This window comes from Apodemus sylvaticus, chromosome 22, assembly GCF_947179515.1.
Source record: "Apodemus sylvaticus chromosome 22, mApoSyl1.1, whole genome shotgun sequence".
Lineage (NCBI taxonomy): Eukaryota > Metazoa > Chordata > Mammalia > Rodentia > Muridae > Apodemus > Apodemus sylvaticus.
In genome coordinates, this window is record NC_067493.1 from 45,597,031 (window position 1) to 45,614,149 (window position 17,119).

Sequence of the window (17,119 nt, forward strand, 5' to 3'; positions counted from 1 at the left end):
GCCCAGCGTTTGTTTCCTTCTCCACTTCTTGTGTGTTTTTCTCTAGAACTGTATTTCTTTTTATGTGCATGAGTACTTTGCCTGAGTGCATGTATGCGTAGCGTGTGCTACAGTGCCCGAGGAGGCCAGGAGGCCTTTATTAGCTCCTCTGGGACTGGAGTTGCAGGCAGCTGTGAGCTGCTGCAGAGCCATCTCTTGCTCCCTCTCATTCTTGATTGGAGCTCTTAGATACTTTCTGGTTTAATGTTCCCAAACTGTGAACATTTGTGTACAGCTTTCATTGCCGTATTTTTCTTTTAATATTAACCTTCCAGTTCTTACTACAGTTACCTGTATTTTCTTTCTAAGCTTTCATTATGAAAAACGCTGAGCATATTCAGGGCAGGGACCACCCCATGGAGTGGTCCTCTAGCACACACCATCAGTGATGAGTCCTTAGCTGCTCTTACGTTGGTGATACCCACGCTCCTCCTGCAGCTTTTCCTGAGTAGAGTTTTTGAGATGTATCCCAGGCTGATGCCAAACTCTCTATTTGCCTGCCTCATTGTCCTGAATTTAGAGATTATTGGCACAAGCTAATATGCTTTAGATATGCTAAATCATTAAATGTGGGTTGGTTTTTTATTTTTTGAGACATGATCTTTTGATATAGACTGTTCTCAAGTTCCCAATCCTCATTCCTCTGCCCACCCAGAAAATGGGTTATATGTATGCGTATATGCCATCATCCTCAATTTCCTGAGTCTTATTTTAGAGCAAGTTTACAAATTTTTCTTTTCCTTCCCATTTTTTGTCTTTGTTTTAGAACTGGTTTACTATATTACCCAGGTTAGATCCTCCTGCCTCAGCTTCCTGAATAAATAGAACTACCAGGATGTACCAATGTGCCTACCTTATAAAAAGCTTTTATCTGAAAAAAACTAAGCACTATCTTCCCCCTACCACCCCCCTACCCTGGCCCTGCTCATCCAAAATTAAGCACTATTATTTCTTATAAATTGAAATGTTATTTTAAAGTCAAACATATTATACATGTAGCTGGGCATGGTGGTACGTACCTGTGATTCAGCATTGAGGATGCTGAGTTTAAGATAAGCCTAGGCTTAATAGCAAGATCTTAAATGAAAAAAATAAAATAGATTTTGCTTATCAAGGAGGTTTCTTTAAATAATAAGTCACTACTTCATCCCTGAAAAATTCCTTATCTTACTCTAGCCCTATAGTTTTGACATAATTGTTAAGCCATATAAATGGAATCAAAGCACTATAGGACCTTATCTATAATCACAATAAATATAAATGGGTTAAAGTACTCCAACTAAAAGAAGTGGTTTTTTGTTTGTTTGTTTGTTTGTTTGTTTGTTTGTTTTTTGTTTTTTGAGACAGGGTTTCTCTGTGTAGCCCTGGCTGTCCTGGAACTCACTCTGTAGACTGGGCTGGCCTTGAATTCAGAAATTTGCCTGCCTCTGCTGGGATCAAAGGCGTGCACCACCACTGCCCAGCTAAGAAGTGTTTTTTTTTTCTTTTAAATTAAAGTATAATTAACTATGTACTGTCTGTAAGAGACAAAGTTTATATTTGGAGGCACAAAGTGGTTGAAAGTAGGAGAATAGAAGATAATATATCACACAAATAGCAAACAAAGGCTCCAGAACATCCAGGGCTACACAGAGAAGCCCTGTCTCAAAACAAACAAACAAACAAACAAACAATAATGGCCATGGTGGCTTATTTCTGTATAACAGCAGCAAATATCTTTACGTGCTAAGACATGTCACTGACACTTGCTTGTGATCTTTTATGGAATAACAGTAATAACAGGATTTTATAATAAAATGAAAGAAGGGCAGAGATGTTTTTTTCTGTAACCACTGTGTCTTACGGATGACAAGTGCCTTTGCTGGGTATGTGTTGAATCAGCAGATGAGTCACAGCAGCTCTGCAGAGAACAGGCAGCTTCTTTCTTGATTTGTTCAAGTTCTCGACACTGACCCCTGTGATGTATGTAAGGCATCCAGATGCCAGTGTTGAAAGCACCATTCAGTGGACACTTGCTGAAGGCTGGAGGTGGGACAAAGAGTTCAAAACCGTTGTGGGCCATCTAGCAAACTCTAGGTCATCCTGGACTACATGAAACTCTGTGCTTAAAAGGGAGCTGGACATGGTTAGGAACACCTTTATTTCTAACATTTGAGAGGCAGAGGCCTGATAGTGAATTCCAGTCCAAGGATTACATGATGAAACCCTGTCTCAAAAACAAAAACACTGTTATATTATCTTCAAAGTGCTATGGTTTAATATTTCGAATCCTCAGGCTTATGCAGGAGGGGAAAGCCATCAGATCTAAGCATTTTTCAAGTAGAAGCCATCCTTTTGGTGGTGACTTCTTGCTGAATTCACTGCTCGAGAGAAAAGCAGTGGCATCTGTTCTGCCTTTGCGCGCTTCAACTGAACAACTGAACACTGTCAACTGAAACAACTCTTTCTGTTTTTGTTTTTCAGCTGGAAGAAGAACGATCTGTACTCAATAATCAGTTGTTAGAAATGAAAAAGAGGTAGGCTCTCTATATGTTTATTGATGTGTGTGTTTCTAAGGAAAGCTTCAGAATGTTGCTTGTGTGGCTTGTGGGAAACAGGCAGCATCTTATATTCAGAAAATGACGTCGTGTTTTAGTGCTCACAATTGGCGAGTTATGAAGGTGCATTGGTGCAAGTTTCAGATATTTAAATTTTTAAGCCATTTTCAATTGCATTTATTCAGAAGAGCTCTAAACTCAGTAATGCTACTGCCCAGTATTAGAAATGAACAATATTACAATTGCTTATATAGTCATCACTTTAGATACAAATACTCATTTCACTTATGGGAAAATTTGATTTTTTTCAATAGTAAATACTTTGTACCTATTATTTATTATCTCTCCATAATACTATATAACTTTCCAGATACTTTTGAGTAGAGATAAATGTGATCTGTAGAAATTAAGTCAGGGTAATTTGCCAGGTCAGGGTAGGATATGCCTGTAATTCCAGCACTAAGGAGGCTGAGACTGGAGGATCAAAGATTTGAATCTAACCTGTGTCATATAGCAAAATCCTTCTTTAAAAAAATAAAATAGAAGCCAAGAATAGTGGTGCACACTTTTAATCCTAGCACTCTGAGGAAGAAGCAGGTGGACCTCTGATTTTGTGGCAATCCTGGTTTACAGAGTGAGTTCCAGAACAGCCAGGGCTACACAGAGAAACCCTGTCTCAAACAACAACAACAACAACAACACAAAATCTAAAATAAAAATGAAAGAAATGAATACCCCAAAGTCTGATGCTTATGCACTCCCATGGCCTTTGCTCTGAGTCGAGCAGTTATGCCTGGGGTGGTTCTGTGCTTCTCTGCAAGTTAAAGGACAGCAGTCCATCTTGCTTCAGAATTCCCAACAAATGTAGAGCAGCAACAGGAACTTCAGTGCACAGGAAGTAGAAGCAGGAGGGTAGAGAGTTCAAGGTTGTCCTGTTATCTGCAAATTCAATGCTAGTATGGGCTACATACATAAGACAAAGATACAAAAATGGCCAGGCACAGGACTTTAACTCAGCGCTTGGGAAACAGAGGCAGGAGGATCTCTGTGAGTTCAGGGCCAGCCTGATCTACAAAGATTGTTTCATGCCTGTCAAGCTATACAGTGACATCCAGTCATTCATAAATAAATAATAAACACATAAATAATAAATGGATAGTTAGTAATTAAAGTAGGATGAGAATATAAGTCATAGTAGAGCTCGCTTGACTTGTATGAGCTTGTGTGGTTTTGGAGCCCTCTCGAAAACCAACCAGACAACAAAACCATCTGTGATCCTTGGAGGTGAGAGAATCAGTAGTTCACGGTCACCCTCAGGTACATGCCAAGTTTGAGGTCAGCCTGGATCACATGAGACCCTGTGCTTTAAAAGAAAAGAAATTTAGTCTATCCGAAAATGTTCTCATGCTTTTAGCAAGGGCAGAGGAGGCTCCCCATCCCACTGATGTCTGATAGATTTGATTCGCTCTTGGGAATCCAAGGTTTTATTCAGCCTACAAAACATTTGGATTGCTACTACAAAACAGTGTAGGTTGCTGTGTTCTGGGGGATATTAGGTCTTTGTCCAGGGGAAGACTTTCCTCTCTGGTTTTAATTAAAAAACACTTAGATTCCTCTGAGTGTCTCCGAGGTCTTTCCATTCTAGAGCACACAGGTCTCACACTATGGTCAGGCATCTGTAAGCAGAGCAATAATGAGGCCTTGTTCCTATAGCTTTCTCAAAAGGGCCTCATGTCAGTATATAACCTCTTTACATTTACACAGTGCTCTTTGATTCACAAGTCCTTGTAATCTCAAAATTTCCAGTGGAAGCTATGGTGGGGTGTGGGGTGTACATTGTCTAATGGTGAAGCAGAAGCCCCCAGACCAGAATGTTGCTGAGATCTCAGGCTGATGAAGGAGAGGTGCAGACTGGAGGCTTGGAATGTCAGGGTTTGTGTTCAGTTCTCCATGTGCCTACTGAGTTCTTTCTTATGTGATTAACTTATATTTAGCAAAGTGTCTCAAAAATTACTGCTAATTTAAGCCAGGCCCAATAGCTACTGATGTGACTGAGGTAAGAGGGTCACAAGTTCAAGGACAGCCCTACAATGAGATCTGTCTTAAAAAGTAAAAGTACTAGAAGGCCTATGCGTGGTCAGACACTTGCCAGCACACGTGAAGCCCTAGATTCAATCTCCGACACCACAACCAGAGCATTAAGATGACTCCTGCTAATTTTGATGAACAAACATAAAGATTATAATTTTTCAGAAAGTGAAAAAGTTTTAAATTTAGTTTCCATATTTAAACTGACTTTCTCTTGCTAATCAACCCTAACAGACATTTGTTTCTATTATGAAAGACTGAACTTGAATGTATTTTAAAATCACAACGATTTAGACCCTTAAATGCCTCCCAAATGTCTGTTTGGTAGGGATTCCTCAGTAGATGTATGCTAAATCTACTCTGCATAGAGGACTAAAGATTTTATATGACCTTGATATAAATGCCTTCCAAATTCTTAAGTGATAAAAGCACACGAACTTCCTTTGTTGATGCAAGAGCCAACAGACATGCGGATGGTTTAATTTTTAAGTGAAGGCAGAAGATGACCACTTTCCTCATGGTCATGATGAGGACTTGCAGGACTCCCTCATGTCAGATGCAGTGGTCACTGAGGTGTGAGCTCCAGCTCTCCTCAGCATGAGACCTCCAGTCTAGCTCCTGTAAGGTCCTGGGTTCCATTTGGCAGTCGACCCTAAGAAAAGAATTCTGTGGGATCTGAGGATCTCAAAGCTCCCCTAGCCCAATGAATAAAGTTAAATTGTAAACTAAGGGCTGGTGCGATGGCGCCTTAGTGGGTAAGAGCACTTGCTACCAAGCCTGGCAGCCGGAGTCCAATCCTCCAGACCCACAAGGTATAGAAGGAAAGAACTGATTCTAGAAAGTTGTTCTTTGACCTCCATATGCTTGCGCTATGTATGCACATACACGTTATACATACACGCACAAAAACAGATAAGTAAACAAAATAACTTTTAAAATGAATTATAAACCAAGCATGGTGGACTGTGCCTGCAGTCCCAGCACATGGGAGGTAGAGGGGGGAGGAGCAGAAGTTTGGGGTCATTGTCACCTACACATCAAGTTTAAGACTAATGTTTCTATGCAAGACGGTTGTAAAGGAATCAATAGTGTCTGCTTTGGGGATTTGGTATCTGTAAACATTGTGTTGCAGGTAATATGTACTGAAGGTTTTTCTCTGAATTTAAAACTATAATCATTGCAAAACTGGGTAACAGTTGGGCACACATCTTTAAAAACTGGTTCCAGCCATTAACCCCAGCACTAAGGAGGCAGAGGCAGGAGGATCTTTCTGAGTTCAGTAACCTGCTCTACACAGTGAGTTTCAGGCCTGTCAGGATTACATAGTGAGACCTTGTCTCAACCAAAACAGAAACAGGAGAGGGAGTTAAAAACAGTTCTAGGATCTAACTCTCAGCAGAGCTGTGTAACTGCGGACCGGAGGCATGTGCTCCTCCACCGCTGCCCGGGCCGACACCTCGGGAAAGCTTGGCTCCCTTTCTGCTCTGGGCTTTTTAATGTCAAAGAAGGACAGCAAGGCCAAAGCTTTCTACATGGATTCATGGGGGTCTAAGTTCACTCTGGCACGCAGACTGTCGGCCTGTGAGGAATGCGGGTACTGCGTCCCCTTGTGCAGCGGCCTGTGCTGCCCAGCCCGTTGCGCGCACTGTGGGTTGTGACTGTCTGACTGTCTCCGAGCTTGCGCCACTTCCCAATGCTCATCTCACGCTCTCTTTTCCCTTTCCTGCTCTTGCTTCCTTTGCTCTATCTGTGTGTCTTTCATGGTAAGACTAAAGAAAGTCTATCCACGTTATAATAAATAAACCTCATATATTTTTAGTAAACCAAATTGTTGTATATATTTTTGGCTGCCTTTGTCCCTCTGTGTCTTGCTTTTGTTTTGTAAAATATGCTCAGCAGTACACACACACACACACACACACACACCACACTTCTTTTTGATATCAGTAAAGAACTTGGGTGCAAATTTGGTTCTCCTTATTGTATTTGCATTTCTCTTCATGTTCTAATATTTGGTTCTTATTATCTTGTATTTTAAAGCTTGCCCAGTAACACTTTAAGGTATTTGCTTCATTACTGGACTTTATTTCTTATATAAGTAGTAAGAAAAGAATCTGAGCGGTGTATTCCCATGGGGGATGGGACAAGAGTTTCTGGCCCTGCCGCCTTCTTTCCTACTGTTAGCTTCCCTTCTCAGTGTTGATAGTGAGCAATCCCTTCTAGCCAACGTGGCTTAAACTAGCAGTTTGCTTCTCATACATCAGTAATGTTGGCATAGATGCTTTCATTCAGTCCCTCTTGGTTTGTACAGAGGAATTAGGGCATAGAAATTGCCTAAGAATTGCCTAGGAAGCCATCACTGAAGATCTGTCACAGATGAACTGCCAAGCCTGTGTGCCCTGTCATCCGGTAGACCTCCTGCTTTCTTTTTCCTTGTTCTCTTTCTCCATCTTTCTTAACTTTTAGTGTGTGTGTGTGTGTGTGTGTGTGTGTGTGTGTAGGGATCCTTCCCGTACATGGATTCTCAGGGTCAGACTCAAATCATCAAGGTTGGTGGCAGTGACATCACCACTGAGCCATCTCTTTCTTCAGTGTGTGTCTTTTGGTTGATTTGTATAGGAAACATCCTGCCTCCATCTTTTTACCAAACTGTGGCCTGGGGTTGTGTATAGACAGGATAAGCACAGAGTCAGGTTGGTGGTTCTTCTGCCTCTACTGGTGACTGTTCCTCCCAGTACTAAGTGTCGTGGGATCTTAGCCACTTAGGTCTTTAGGCATAGGAGAATCCATATCTGTCTTCAGCAAACTCCAGTCATGCTAAGTTTTAGTTAAGACCTTTAAACTTGTGTTTTGAAAATCTGAGGGGCATGTTAAAATAAGTGAAGTGCCAGGATTCATTTTTACAATATAACAAAATACCAACTATGTTTCAGAAAGATGCAGTGAGGCCAAATTTCCTGTCTGGATAGCGCTAGAGCCCCACCTTTCACATTGCAACAGTACCTGGTTGCCCCCGCCCCCACTTCAGGAGCCCCACTTTGATTCAAACCCTCATTTCCTAGCACACACTCAGGACCTCAGGGACCCCGGTGCCCCTTCCTTCCCAGTGTCACCAATGCAAAACATTTCCGTAAAGTCTCAGATTCTTTTCTTACTACTCATCATTCTGGAGTGTAAAAGTGTAAGCCACACAACGAGATAAATACAACACGTTTATTTTCATCTTTGTGTAGAATTTCAGTTTATCATAAACCATGAGAATTTTGTAATTCATGTGCCGGATACCTTGGGTCTCACTAACGAGCCACACCTCTGCCATCTCTAACTCGGACCTCCATATTCTGTTCCTCCAGTCGATTTACAACAGACTGAATGCTACTTGCTCTGCATTCACCTGTCTGCTTCCCATAGAACTGGCAGTGACCTGGTTGCTAGTTCCGACCGCCTGCATTGACGCAGGGTCTGAGATTGTGTGGCCTGAGCGCTAGCCTGAGACACTTTTCTCTTGTTTTATTCTTCCGTGAAGTAATTTAGTGACACACAGTCTATTTATTAAAAATGAAGAAACCTATTTTAAAGACTGATTTTAGGTTTATAGAATTGTAAAGGTTTCACAGCCAGTTCTGTTTCCCTAGTAGGCTGCCCCGCTGTGGACGTGCCACAGGGCCACAGCACCAGTGCCCCAGCTACCCAGTCACCACTTCTCAGCTCTCTGTGGCTCTCCATCAGTCTTTTCTCTTACCAGGATCCAAGCTAGGAGATGACCTTGCATGTGGGCGGCTGTCTACTTAGTCTCTTTGATCGGTGACAGTCCCTCACCAAGGATGACCTTAGCATATTTGTATTTCACGGCACAACATTAAATATACCTCACACACATACACACTTTTGCCGCTCTCCTTTGGGGCTGACTCCTTTGTTGTGTCTTGCCCAGCCTCCATGTGTCCCTCCACCAGCATCCCTTCCTCTTGCAGCCCGGGCTCCCCAGTGGATAGCTGTATTTTTCCAAAGGCCTCTCGCTCCCTCTAGTGAGCCAGCAGAGACCAGAGCCTACATTCCTGGAGACCTCCTCATGTTCTGTTTAACCAATGAAGAGACGTGTTCTCTTCCACTCTAGCCTTTCTGTGGTTCAATTATAGAAGCAGCCCAATGGCCTCTTCAGATTGATTGAAAAGCAATTAACTTTCAGTTTGAATAATAAAAACCTTTGCTACTGTTTTGGCTCACACAATCTTAAAAACATGACCTCTGAACTTGCTAAAACATTATGGGAATTAGTGAGAACCAACAGATATTTCCAGCATAAAACTGCTCTGCATGACATCTGTATAATTGCTTTGCATGTACGTATTTTGTCATTGCTTGGTAATTATTTATTCCAGACGTAACAATATTCAACTATATATTTGACTATGGGTTTTTTTGGGGAGGAGGGTACAACAATTATTTTTTTTTTAAATCTACATCTTCCAAATGTATTAACTTGTCTCTTTGAGTTCAAATGGACACAATGACATGCAGGCTCTGCGTGTCTATGCACATAAACCTTTTCTCTCGCGCGCAGTAAGTAACATTTACAGGCATAACAGCCTCAATCCCTATGCAACTCCCTATTACACCTTTCTTTTTTTAATGATAACTGAAGTTACTCTCAAGTCTGTTCTGGAACAGCTGCTTGCTGCCCCGCTGCCCTGGTTGATGTGTGGCCCTGTTTAACTCTCTGGTTTTTAGAGAGTCCGAGTACAGAAGAGACGCTGATGAAGAGAAGGCGTCCTTGCAGAAGTCCATCAGCCTTACCAGTGCCTTGCTCACAGAGAAGGACGCCGAGCTGGAGAAGCTGAGGACTGAGGTAGGGTGCTGTGCGGGGCAGAGATGGTCCTGCCGTCACCATCTGCTGCTCCTCCTGGCCTAAGACCAACGACTGTGTTGCAGGTCACAGTGCTCAGGGGAGAAAACGCCTCCGCCAAGTCCCTGCACTCGGTCGTGCAGACACTGGAGTCTGATAAGGTGAAGCTTGAGCTCAAGGTCAAAAACTTGGAGCTGCAACTCAAGGAGAACAAGAGGCAGCTTAGCAGCTCCTCAGGTAAAAAGACGCTCCACTCGTGTGGGGCTCTTCATCCCCTTCTCCCACTGCCATCCGGAACCTCCTCCCTAGAGAGCCTCTCCTGTAACTGCCCTTCCCAGCTGCCGCCCTGCCGCCCTGCCCCCACCTCTGCCAACACTTACCCAAAAGGGCTAGTCACAAATGTGTTTGGTGTTGTTGCCTCATGCTGTGCGATTGTAACAACACACATAAGACAGCACATGACAGCTACCCTCATCAAACCAGGAGGCCTCAAAGAGAACAGAGCACCTTGGTGGGAGAAGCTGGAGCACAGCCATAAACATCAGGCACCAGTACCCCTAGGGTGGCCATCTAGAGGGAGAATCCCTGAAAGGACAGCCAACATCTCCAAGACCCAGTAGCAGCCAGAGAGCAGGCAGGGACTTGTCCCCAGAGTCCCTCTGTGTCCCTCAGAGGCACGGGAATGAGCATCCCATGCAGCTGGTCACTGCAGCAGCAAGGAACGGGCTTGGCGTGACTTCCAACACTCCTCTGATTGCTCTTGTTCTTGTTTCAAACAAGGTAATACTGATGCTCAGGCGGAGGAGGATGAGAGAGCCCAGGAGAGTCAGGTAATGCTCTTCTCTTACTGCTTCTGCTGTCTGCCCACTTCCCAGAGTTGCTAGGTACCTTGAGAGTGTAATGCTGAGCATTAAAATGTACACAGTGAAAGCCTGCTGCTCTCCACTGCTCATCTCCCACGTGCTGACACTCCTCCCGTGTCTTACCTGGTGCAGACATCTTGGGGGTTTGTTGTTTTGAAGCTGTGGTGTGTGACAGCATATCCCTGTAGCTGTGGTGTGTGATAGCACACCCCTACAGCTCTGCAGTGTGACAGCACATCCCTATAGCTCTGGCACTTGGAAGGCTGAGGTGGGAGGACCAGTGGAACCATGGAGTCAGATCAGCCCGTGCTGTGTGACACAGAAGCACCCGCCTCTCTCAGAAACACACTCCAGTACTTTAAGTTTTGCCTTTTGTTTTGTTTTGTTTTTGTCTTGTTTTGTTTTTGTTTTTCAAGACAGGGTTTCTCTGTATAGCCCTGGCTGTCCTGGAACTCACTTTGTAGACCAGGCTGGCCTTGAACTCAGAAATCCGCCTGCCTCTGCCTCCCAGAGTGCTGGGACTACAGGCGTGCGCCACCACCGCCCAGCTGTTTGCTTTATTTTAAGATTTATTTATTTGATGTATGTGAGCACACTGTTGCTGTCTTCAGACACACCAGAAGAGGGCATCAGATTCCATTACAGATGGTTGTGAGCCACCATGTAGTTGCTGGGACTTGAACTCAGGACCTCTAGAAGAGCCGTCAGTGCTCTTAACTGCTGAGCCATCGCTCCAGCTTCCTTTTTAAAAAAGCAAAACAAAACAGAAAAGCCATTAGTAGCATACCACATAAACCATTCTCTACGTACCCTGTACACCTTCTTTAGCTATGTAGTACTCCGTTATGTAGATGTGCCATAGTTTAGTGAGTTCCCTTTTGGTGGCTGGGACACTGTGGTCTGTCTAAGCCTGTGGGTATATATTAAAAATGAGTGCTATAAGGAGTCCCCTTGAACAGCTTTCAGACTCCCAACTGGCCCAGCATTAGCTTTGTCTCTGAGCGTCTCCAGGCACAGCACAGAATTAACATTGTTTTTCTCCCCCTTCCTTTTTGCTTCCATCTGTTTCTGCCGCTGCCGCCAACACTTTCCCTCCCATCAGCAAATGGTTTGTTTTCTGCTTCCTAATTTGTGTACACTTGTGTGTGTGATTGTGTGTATGCTTCCCTTGTCCCTGGAATGGAGCCTTACAGAATGACATAGAGGATGCAACCTGAAAGTCGGATGTGGGGGCTGGGGAGATGGCTCAGTGCTTAGGAGCGGTAGTTGCTCTTACAGAAGTCTGGGTTCAGTTCCTGGCATCCACACAGTGCTCCACAACCATCCTTAGCTCCAGTTCCAGGGAGTCCAGTGGCCACTCCTGACCTCCACAGCCGCACAGGCACAGCACTCATACACATAAACCTGGAAGAAAGAAAGAAGTCAGGTGTGATAGAACATGCACGGAACCCTAGCATTCAGAAGGCAGAGGCAGGAAGTTCTCTATTGATCTGAGATAGCTACAATGTAAGATCCTATCTTTAAAAAAAAGTAAAGAAAGTTCAGGGCTAACCTCTGTTATAAAGTGAATTGGGTTTTGGGTTTTGTTAGTTTGAGACAGTGAATACCTATATAGACCATAAACCAGGCTAGCTTTAAAGTAACAGCCAGCAGCCAGCCTCTTTCTCCTGAGTGCTGGGACTAAAGGTGTATATCATGCCCAACTTAATAGTGAGTCTGAGGCCAGTCGGGATACTTAGCAAGAGTCTATTCAAAAAAGGAAGGAAAAACAGCTAAAGTGTGTGTATTTAGAGAGAGAAACTTCAATTTACAGAAATGAAACCTTTTTCTTTGTAAAAGAGGGAAGAATGTTTTGTTTTTAGAATATTCTTAAAAGATAGGAAGTGTTCAGGTCATGTTACTTTTTAATGGTCACTTTGTTGTCTTTGGTGCCAGATCTTCTTCTCAGACTGAGTTACCCTTCCTCTATGTGTGGGAGCTTGTCAGAGCTCTCCTCAGCAGAAGGGACCTTGGCCTTCTCTATTAAGCCCTGTATACACACACACACACACACACACACACACACACATGAAGGAAAAATAAACCAGGTATTCAGAAATGTGAGGTTTTGATTGTGGACAGTATAAAGTGGTTTTTTTTCCCTTGAAAAATATCAGTAGCATTTCACCAGTCCACAGTTTAGTGATTTAAGTGTAATATCATTTGTCTGAATGACAAGTGAAGTTTAACCATTCACAGCTACAAAGACTGAATGACATGAATTTGAAAGTGTCTTTTGATACAAAATAGTTCCTGAGTAACAAACACTGAGGGGTGGAAAAGGGAAGAAGGAAACCTCCTTGCCTCACTAGCTCTGGTCTCCAGCTAGCTGCAGTTCTCCTGCTCCCTCAGCACCTCTCCCTGTCCTTGGGCCTGCTGTGAGGCGTGTGACACCTGTCTGCAGCTGTAGTGTGAACACATTCTTCCCCACCTCTAGACACTGCAGCCATGAAGGGCTTGGACAGTCACATAGCTCACTGCTTCTTTTTTCTTTAAAAAAAAAATCAGATTGATTTCCTCAACTCGGTAATAGTGGACCTTCAAAGAAAGAATCAGGACCTCAAGATGAAGGTGGAGATGATGTCTGAAGCTGCGCTCAATGGCAACGGGGACGATCTGACCAGTTACGACAGGTACGACAGAGCTCGGCCATCAGAAGAGAGCTGGGTGTCAGGGTCTCCGCAGCTGTGGTCAGAAAGACTCGGTGGCTGTGTGGCCACTTCGTCGGGGCAAGCTGCCCTACAGCTGGCAAGATTGATAGTGCAGAGGCCCCAGCTGCTCATTTCATTACACTTACTCTGTGTATACGAGTGTTTTGCTGGCATGTATATATGTGCACCACGTGTGTGCCTGGTGCCCTTGGAGGCCAGAAGAGGGCATCAGATACTGTGGTGTTACAGATGGTTATGAGCCTCCTCGTGCGTGCTGGGCCTTCTGTTCCTAACAGCTGCGCCATCCTCCAGCCTGCACAGTTTATAAAGGTTTGTCCTAGAAGCTGCTGGCTCTGGCTATTGTTAGTCCCCAGGCATTTAAAAATGCTCTGAGTTCTGTCACCTCCTGAGTTTCTTCTGACCAGCTTCCTGGTTTTCTATGTTGACATTTGTAGCGATGACCAGGAGAAGCAGTCCAAGAAGAAACCCCGCCTCTTCTGTGACATTTGTGACTGCTTTGACCTCCATGATACAGAGGACTGTCCCACCCAGGCACAGATGTCGGAAGACCCTCCCCATTCCACTCACCACGGCAGCCGGAGCGAGGAACGGCCCTACTGTGAGATCTGTGAGATGTTTGGGCACTGGGCCACCAACTGCAATGACGACGAGACCTTCTGAGGAAGCCGGGAGGGAGGATGGGCTTCTCGGCCGCCGGCACCTCAGCAGCCTCGCAACAGCACTGCGTGTGCAGCTTCAGAAGAGCTCCTTATTTTTTGACTCTTGTCAACAAATCTGAGAAAATATTTTGATCTTCAATAAATTTCCCTTTCATTTCCCCTCGTAAGTTAAAATAATAAATATTTGGTAGGTGGGCTTGCACTTCCGTCCTTGTTTTCTGGATTTTTAAGGTTTAAGACATTGTACCAGGCGCAGTTACTTTTTGTTCCTAGAGAAACCCTCTGGGACAAGCTGGACCCTGGTGGTATCTTATTTAAGAAACTTTAAATTATGCCGTTAACTCTCATATTTGCACTAAAATGTTTCCTGGCTACATCTGTATATTTAGGTTGTTGTTGTTATGCTTTGACACTGGAATGAGTTGCAAAAAAACAAAAACAAAAAAAAAAAGAAAAACCGCACCACATTGCAATTTCATGCCCTCTTTTAAATCCTCTTATTCCTACATACCCAAGCCCTCCGCAGTTCCTGCCCTCAGGAGTACCTTTTTCCAGGCTTGACAATACTTAGGTTTGATTATAAATCATAAAACAGGTAAAAGGGAGGGGAAGCCCCAAACTGCTGTGGGGACATTTTCTATAATCTACACCATGAACCTACAGTGGTGTTTTCTTTATTGGTTTTTACATAATTTTGACCTCTATATATTATATGTATATATATTTTTAAAAGAATCTATATTTTGGGAAAAAGTATATACAATGTGTCTTCTTTTCAGATTTTTTTACCTTTATGAAAACACCTAAAGGCTCCCCAGGATGTGACCGGCTGGCCCAGACACTGAGCTCTGCAGTGGTCTCTGTGGTGCGGTCACAGCTGCTGTCTTTACCTCCATGTTGTTTCTTAGGCAGATCTGAGTGGCTGGAAGAACTGTCTCCGGCTCTTTGGTTGTGTTTTCCTTCTTTAGCAGATGACTCCAGCAGCAAACTAAGCCACTTTTAAGACAGCTGAGCTAACTGATCTACAACGCTCTTTTATGCATTTGTGGGGTTTGTTTGTTTGCTTTTTTTTTTTACTGTATTTTTAATGAATGTATGATGGGAAATTCAACATAAATAATTTTGAATTTTCTTATCACAAAAAGATAAAACAAAGGACCTCAACCAACTGAAGAGTTGATCAGCCAGTCTGTGTCTGTTTGTCTTCACTTGAATGTCTTTGAGAATATGTAAAAGGAATCACACACGCCTCCTTTCGGTGTGCAGGATAAGAACTTCCGTCATTGTATATAAGCCTTTGCCATGTCCCCCGTAAGATTATCCATTGTGCTTGACAAGTGAACAGTCAGAAAATCCGTTGCCAGTTGGCATTTTGGGTTAATAAAACTATAGGAATTATTTCACAAACAAAATATGTAAAGCAGTATTAAAATCTGAGTTCTGTATCTACTTTAATAAATGTTTTTGTTTTTTTTTTTTTTGGTTTTGCCAGTGGTAGTAAACACATATTATTCTTGGGATTATTTGTCATGTTTTTTTTCTTCAATTAGGAAAGCCCTTTAGATTCCAAAGGCAATTCCTTCAAACTGGACCATTTGGGGGCAGAGGCAGAAGAGTCTGAAGTTCAAGGCCATCTTAGGCTATGTAACAACTTGGAGACCAGCATGAACTGGTCTCATAAGACCCTGTTTAAAAAAGCAGAGAAGCCAAGGGGTGGTGGCTCACACCTTTAATCTCAGCACTTTGGAGACAGAGGCAGGCAGATCTCTGAATTCAAGGCTAGCCTGGTCTATATTGGGAGTACCGGTGCCACACAGACAAACCCTGTCTCCAAAAGCAAAAACAAAGTCAGGAAAGCTGGAGATATACTTCAGAGATGCATGCAGTGCTTACCCAGCATGCACAGAGCCCTGGTTCAACCCTCAGCACCACACACTTGGGAATGACGCAGTCAGTCCCCAAGAGTTCTGTAAATATGGAAAAGAGATGGAACTAGACATGGTGGCAAATATCTAATTCCTGCATTGGGAAGGTGGAGGTGGGAGAATCACACAAGGAGGTCTTCCTTGGCTGTATAGCACGTTTGTGGATAACCTGGGATACATGAAAGAGAACTTGCCTGGAAATAAAAGAAGCTGGGGAGAGTCAGGTCAGTCAGGACTGTCCCAGAATCCACAAAGTGGAGCGTGATGGCACACACTTGTAATCCCAGAGAGGCAGCCCCTACGGGGCACTACCCAGGCCAGCTGCCCTGGCCTACTTGGAAAGTTTCAAGCCAACAAAAGAATTTTATAAAGGTGTATAGTGCCTTAGAAATGATAGCTGAGGTCCTCTGGCCTGGACATACACCTGCGTGTACACACTCATAAATACCACACACTAGAAGGTTTTGACTTCTGTATGGTCCCGCTGTTCAGTGTTGCTGGAAAGATGGGAATTGGAAGGAAGACAGCCCGAGTCCTGTTATCCTGACAGTTTGGAGACTGAGCCAGGTATTGTCAGGAGTTCAAGGCCAGCCTGGCTCATATGATGACACCCTGCTTGAAAATGGTTCCAACCCAACAGAGGGAAAGAAGACTGCACAACCTTTTGACAACCTCTTGGAAGGATCCTAGGCATGACATCATGAACCACCAACAACCAATTCCATGTCCATGGAGGTCAGAAGTGGGCATTAAAGGATTTGGAACTGGAGTTACAGGCAGTTTCAAGGTGCTACGTGGATGCTGGAAACCCAAATGTGGTTCTTTAGAAGAGCGGCACATTTCCACTGAGCCACGTCTCCTATTTTCAATAAATGTGTTTGCCTGAATGTATATATCAGCACTGTGTGCTGTGCCCTCGTAGCCTGGCAAGGGGCACTAGATTCCACTGGAACCGGAGTTACAGATGGTCATGAGCTGCCATGTGGATGCTGGGAACCTGAACCTCTAGAAAAGCAGTAAGTGTTCTTAGCTGCTGAACCATCTCTCCAGTTCATTATTGTGTATGTGGAGACAGGTCTCACTGTGTAGCCCTGGTTGTCCTGGAATTCGCCATGTTAACCAGGCTGGCCTCGAACTTGCAGAGATAAGCCTACTCTGAGATTACTGGGTGTAGTAAGGTGAATTCTGTAGTTTGGCCTCAATCGCCACCAGTATTCTAGTTGCGAAGACAAAAAGGTGGTGGTTTTAAACGCGACAAATAACATCTAATTTCCATCCTTACGATGCAGTTTTCAGTGCCCTCCATTCCTAGGCATGATGGGAAAACACTACGCAAAGGGGCAGGGCAAGGGAACCTCCTCCTAATGCATGCGCATTAGGACCTTGAAGGCGCAAAGGGAAATCCACCCTTTAAACTTGCGTCAGACTCGGGTCACGTGAACGGCTCGTCA

The 17,119-nt window shown here is 43.9% G+C and overlaps 1 protein-coding gene across 8 annotated transcripts in view; it reads left to right on the plus strand.

The window, feature by feature from the left end:
* Positions 1-13,945, plus strand: part of Clip1 (CAP-Gly domain containing linker protein 1) — a 113,129-nt gene extending 99,184 nt beyond the window's left edge. For all 8 annotated transcript variants that reach the window (XM_052167498.1, XM_052167497.1, XM_052167501.1 and 5 more), the window contains 6 exons: positions 2,503-2,555; positions 9,396-9,513; positions 9,597-9,747; positions 10,291-10,340; positions 12,921-13,045; positions 13,519-13,945. In XM_052167498.1, the coding sequence (XP_052023458.1) occupies positions 2,503-2,555; positions 9,396-9,513; positions 9,597-9,747; positions 10,291-10,340; positions 12,921-13,045; positions 13,519-13,744 (723 nt within the window). In that variant the 3' untranslated portion in view covers positions 13,745-13,945. The remainder of the gene's footprint in view (positions 1-2,502; positions 2,556-9,395; positions 9,514-9,596; positions 9,748-10,290; positions 10,341-12,920; positions 13,046-13,518) is intronic.
* Positions 13,946-17,119: the final 3,174 nt, after the last annotated feature.